General features: G+C 41.3%; 1 protein-coding gene across 1 annotated transcript; it reads left to right on the forward strand.

Moving 5' to 3' along the window:
- The first annotated feature begins 1,185 nt into the window (after nucleotides 1-1,185).
- LOC144716189 (F-box protein At2g27310-like) lies at nucleotides 1,186-2,178 on the forward strand. Its single transcript, XM_078591266.1, has one exon. It carries the CDS (start codon nucleotides 1,233-1,235, stop codon nucleotides 2,088-2,090), a length of 858 nt encoding a protein of 285 aa, XP_078447392.1. The 5' UTR covers nucleotides 1,186-1,232; the 3' UTR covers nucleotides 2,091-2,178.
- The last annotated feature ends 3,822 nt before the right edge of the window (nucleotides 2,179-6,000 follow it).

The raw sequence follows: 6,000 nt of genomic DNA on the forward strand, positions 1-6,000 counted from the left end.
ACATATATATAGAAGGAGAGATAGAGAAGTAGAAAAAGAGAGAGAGATAAATTGAGGGAGAGAGAGGGAAATAGAGGAAAAGAGAGATAAACTGAGGGGGGAAGAGCGGGAAGAAGAGGGAAGGAGATGTATAAATTGAGGGGGAGAGAGAGGGAAATATATGAAAAGACATATATTGAGGGAGAGAGAGAGGGAAATTGAGGAAGAGATATACTGAAGGAGAGAGGGAAATAGAGGAAGAGATATATTGAGGGAGAGAGGGAAATAGAGGAAGAGATATATGAAGAGAGAGATGGAGATATCCAGGAAGAAAGAGAGATAAATTGAAGGGGAGAGAGGCAGGGAAATAGATGAAGAGAGATATATTGAGGGAGAGAGGGGGAAATAAAGGGAGAGATATTAAGGGAGAGAGAGAGAAATAGAGGAAGAGAGAGAGATAAATCGAGGATGAGAGAGAGATAAATCGGGGGGGAGAGAGATAAATTGAGGGAGAGAGAGATAAATCGAGAGAGAGAGAGAGAAATAGAGGATGAGAGAGAGATAAATCGAGGGGGAGAGAGAGGTAAATAGAGGAAGAGAGAGAGAGGTAAACCGAGGGGAAGAGAGAGAGAGAAATAGAGATAAATTTGAGGGAGCCATAGAGAGAGATAGAGGAAGAGACAGAGAGAAGGAAGCTCAAAGAGAGCCAGAGAGAGAGAAAGAGAGAGGGAGCGAGAGCGAAATAGAGGAAGAGAGAGAGATAAACAAAAGGAGAGACACACACACACACAACAATAAATCGGAGAGGATGACGAGGGCTTACAAGGTTAGGTCAGGCTCGCATCCTCGTGGGGATTTTTTTAAGCCCTCGTCGTTTTCACTTTTAATTGGATAGAAATAGTGGGCAGTACCTAATTAGCCGCCTTAATTATCTTCCCCCACTTTCTCTCTCTAAAAATAGCCTGTCCCCACCTGTCGTTATCTCCCCCCCACCCCCCACCCTCCCTAATTAACCCCATCATTACCCATAATTACACCACCACAACGTCTCTTCCCAATGGCACCCCCCGTAAATACACTAAACCCACGAGTTTAGCACCGTCTCCCACTCCCACGTGACAATTACCGGCCTAATCACGTTACTCCATCGTCGCACGTGGGAGCTCTCATTAATTATTTTTTAAAAATTCTTCGTTAAAAGGGAATAAAAACCGCGTCTTCCTCGCCGGGGAAGAAGAAGAGCAACGGCGGCGATGGCGGCGGCGGTGGAGGAGCTACCGGATGACGTGGCAACGCTGGTCTTGCGCCAGCTGGACGCGCCGTCTCTGGCGGCCGCCAGCTGTGCCACCACGTGGCTGCGGCGGCTCGCCGGTCAGCGCTGTCTGTGGGCGGCGCTCTGCGCCGCCACGTGGCCGTCGGTACGAGACCGCCGCCTCCGGCCGCTCCTCTCGAAGGAGTTCTTCACCGACACGTGGACGTTCCCCGGCGGCGCCGCCGGGGAGGCGGCGCCGCCGCCGCCGTCTTTGATCTCGGCCGTCGATCTCTACCGCGGCGGCGATCGGATATTTTCGACGGTGATCGAAACGGACACGAGGGGGGGTTGGTTCGCGAGCGCGCCGTTCCGGGTGGCGGCGCACGTGGGGGGGGAGGCGGGGGAGGCGGCGGCGGCGGCGGCGGGGGAGCTGGAGCTGAGCTGGATTGTGGTGGATCCACGTGGCGGGCGGGGGGTGAGGGTGGCGAGCCGGCGGGCGGTGGCGGCGCGGCGGCGGGGACACGTGGCGGCGACCCAGGTGGTGTTCGCGGTGGTGATTTGCGGCGGGGCGGCGGCGGCGACGGCGGCGGTTGAGGTGGCGGCGGCGGCGGTTGAGGTTAGTTTGTGGGTGGAGGATTGGAGGGGGGTTTGGTTGAGTGGGGAGAGCGTGGCGGCGATTGGCGGCGCGATTGGCGGCGGGAGAGTCGGCGGCGGCGCTGCCGCCAAGGCTTACGTGGAGTTTCAGAAGAGGAGAGTGGAGGGGAAGGAGAAGACGGCGGATATGGAGAGAAAGCTCGATTTGATCTGCGTTCTCTTCGGCGTTGTCTTGTCCTTCTTCTTCTTCCTGTTCTTCGGATAATTGATCTCTTCATTATTTTTCGTTTTTCTTTTTCATACTTGTATAGTTTACGAGAGATATATATATCAATTTTGTGTTGATTGGAGCAGTCTTTCTTCTTCGTCTTTCTTCGTTATTTCTTTGTTTTGTTGTTTTCCTTCTTCGTTCTTTATTCTTTTATGCTCCTCCTTTGTTATCTTCTTTCTCCGTCTTGTTTTTCTTCTTCTTCTTTAACCTTTCCGATGGAGAGAAGGCTTAAGTTGATCTGCGTTCTCGTCGGCGTCGTCTTGTCCTTCTTCTTCCTGTTCTTCGGAAAATTGATATCTTGATTATTTTTCGTTTTTATTTTTCATACTTGTATAGTTTACGATATATATATACCAATTTTGTGTTGATTGGGGCGGCCTTTCTTCTTCTTTCTTCGTTATTTCTCTATTTTATTGTTCTTCTTCTTTCTTGATTAATTTGTTGTTTTGTTGTTTTCCTTCTTCTTTCTTGATTATTTCTTTATTTTGTTGTTTTCCTTCTTCGTTCTTTATTCTTTTCTGCTCCTTTCTTATCTTCTTTCTTCTTTCTTCTCTCTTCTTCTTCTTTCTCTGTCTTGTTTATTCTTTCTCGTCTTTTTCTTCTCGGTCTTCTTCTTCTTTCTCCGTCTTGTTTATTCTTTCTCGTCTTTTTCTTCTCGGTCTTCTTCTTCTTTCTCCGTCTTGTTTATTCTTTCTCGTCTTTTTCTTCTCGGTCTTCTTCTTCTTTCTCCGTCTTGTTTATTCTTTCTCGTCTTTTTCTTCTCTGTCTTCTTCTTCTTTCTCCGTCTTGTTTATTCTCTCTCTTCTTCTCTCTCTTCTTCTTCTTTCTCCGTATTCTTTAATCTTTCAGATGGAGAGAAGGCTTGAGTTGATCTGCCTTCGCTTCGGCGTTGTCTTGTCCTTCTTGTTCTTCCTGTTCTTCGGATGATCTCTCTCTCTCCCTCTCCCTCTATTTTTCGATTATACTTTTTCATACTTGTATAGTTTAAGATATATATATACCATTTAAATAAGAATTTTGCGTTGATTGGGGCGATCTTTATTCTTTTATTATTCTTCTTCTTTGTTGATTATTTCTTTATTTTGTTGTTTTCGTTCTTCTTTCTTTATTCTTTTCTGTTCCTCTCTTATCTTCTTTCTTCTCTCTCTTCGTCTTCTTCATCTTTCTCCGTCTTGTTTATTCTCTCTTCTTCTTTCTCCGTCTTGTTTATTCTCTCACTTCTTTTTCTTCTTTCTATTCATCTCTCTCTTCTTAGTATTCTTTCTCTTCTTTTTCTTCTCTCTTCTCTCTCTTCTTTCTTCTTTCTCGTCGTCTCTCTCTTCTTCTTATTCTCTCTCGTCTTTCTCTTCTTCTTCTCCTCTCTCTCTCTTACTCTCTCTTCTTCTTCTTTCGCCGTCTTGTTTATTCTCTCTCTTTTTTCTCTTCTTCTTCTTCTTTCTCTTCTTCTCTCTTTTCTTCAACTTTCTCCGTCTTGTCTATTCTCTCTTCTTATTCTTCTCTCTTTTATTCGTCTTTCTCCGTCTTGTTTATTCTCTCTTCTTCTTCTTCTCTCTTTTCTTCGTCTTTCTCCGTCTTGTTTATTCTTTCTCTTCTTCTTCTTCTCTCTTTTCTTCGTCTTTCTCCGTCTTGTTTATTCTCCCCCTTCTTTCTCTTCTTATCTCTTCATCTTCTTTCTCTTCTTCCCTCTCTTCTTCTTATCTCTTCATCTTCTTTCTCTTCTTCTCACTCTTCTTCTTATCTTTTCATCTTCTCTCTCTTCTTCTTATCTCTTCATCTTCTTTCTCTTCTTCTCTCTCTTCTTCTGATCTCTTCATCTTCTTTCTCTTCTTCTCTCTTTTCTTCTTATCTCTTCATCTTCTTTCTCTTCTTCTCTCTCTTCTTCTGATCTCTTCATCTTCTTTCTCTTTTTCTCTCTTTTCTTCTTATCTCTTCATCTTCTTTCTCTTCTTCTCTCTCTTCTTCTTATCTTTTCATCTTCTTTCTCTTCTTCTTCTCTTCATCTTCTTTCTCTTTTTCTTCTTTCTTTTCTTCTCTCTCTTCTTCTTATCTCTTTTTCTTATCTCTTCATCTTCTTTCTTTTCTTCTCTCTCTTCTTCTTATCTCTTCATCTATTCTCTCTCTTCTCCTTATCCCTTCATCTTCTTTCTCTTCTTCTCTCTCTTCTTCTTATCTCTTCTCTCTCTTCTCCTTAGCCCTTCTTCTTCTATCTCTTCTTCTTATCTCTTCATCTTCTTTCTCTTCTTCTTATCTCTTCATCTTCTTTCTTTTCTTCTCTCTCTTCATCTTCTTTCTCTTCTTCTCTTCTCTCTCTTCTCCTTATCCCTTCATCTTCTTTCTCTTCTTCTCTCTCTTCTCCTTAGCCCTTCATCTTCTTTCTCTTCTTCTCTCTCTTCTCCTTATCCCTTCATCTTCTTTCTCTTCTTCTCCCTCTTCTCCTTAGCCCTTCATCTTCTTTCTCTTCTTCTCTCTCTTCTCCTTATCCCTTCATCTTCTTTCTCTTCTTCTCTCTCTTCTCCTTAGCCCTTCATCTTCTTTCTCTTCTTCTCTCTCTTCTCCTTATCCCTTCTTCTTCTTTCTCTTCTTCTTATCTCTTCATCTTCTTTCTCTTCTTCTCTCTCTTCTCCTTAGCCCTTCATCTTCTTTCTCTTTCTTCATTCTCTCTCTTCTTCCGCTTCGTATTCTTTCTTTTTCTTCTTCTTTCTCTATTGTTTTTCTTTCGTTCATTCTTTCTTCTTCTTTGTTCTTCTTTCTTGCTTCTTCATTTAATTTTTTCTTCTTGTTCTACTAATACTACTATTTATTACTCTTCTTCTACTTCTTCTTTTTCCTTCATCTTCTTCTCCAACAAAATTTTCTTCTTTATCTTACTCTTCGATTGCTTCGCGTATGAACTTTACAAGATTCTTTCTATGATTATAGAGTATAAGCACAATTTTAGAATGACTGGGTCGCTATTCTTCTTCTATAAATTGTGCCTAGATTCTATCCTTATAAAAAGAACAATATAAAGAACAAGAAAACGCAAATAACACAAAGAAGTAGGGCACGCGTCATCTTCTTTCTAAACCTAATTTTACATAATTAAGTCGAGTCATCTTCTTGTTCCTGTTATTCTCGTTTTTTCTCGTTCTTCATATAACGATAAAATCTAGCATAGTTTATATGAATATTTTTGGCGAGGTCATCATCTTCTTCTTCTTGTTCTCTCGATAATAGTTGAATTGTAAACATTTACATAATTTTATATTTGTTGGTGATTTTCATCGTAGATGGAAGATCCTCTCCGCTAACATTTGTTCCATTCTCTTCCCATTTCCATCGTTCTTAGGTGATGCTGAGTAAACTATTTACTTATGTTGGGTTTTATTGAAATTTCGCTGTGGTAGGAAGATCATCTCTCCGTGATCTTCACTCGCTTTCTCTCTCTTCCACGTAAAGAGAGAGCCCGGGAAATTGGGCTGTTATTTCTTGATTGATATTATTTATAACTCTTTGTACAAAGAATGGAAGTTTTGATAAAGCATATTTTTCTGGGTTTTATGATAATTATGTCAAAAGAAATGCATGTCATATATATAACAAGTCCAAAGTTATATTTACCTATTTATTGAACTATGATACGTTGATAGAATTTTTATTATGACAAAAAATGAAACTTTATTCATGTCGATCAAAATTTGATGATTGAAAATAGTTTTTTACATTATATATTTATTTATCTAAAAAATATCTCCTTGTGTGCCTGCATATTAGACAATGTTTTTTCACATGTTTTCATTTTACTCCACAACATTTCAAATATCACAGTTTTTATCACCAATGATGTCAAATGATTTCTATGTCATCTTAACTCTCAACATCTTCCACTCAACAAGTGATGCCATTGTTTTGGATAATCCTCTCG

This window comes from Wolffia australiana, chromosome 20 (genome assembly GCF_029677425.1).
Source record: "Wolffia australiana isolate 7733 chromosome 20, ASM2967742v1".
Classification (NCBI taxonomy): domain Eukaryota; kingdom Viridiplantae; phylum Streptophyta; class Magnoliopsida; order Alismatales; family Araceae; genus Wolffia; species Wolffia australiana.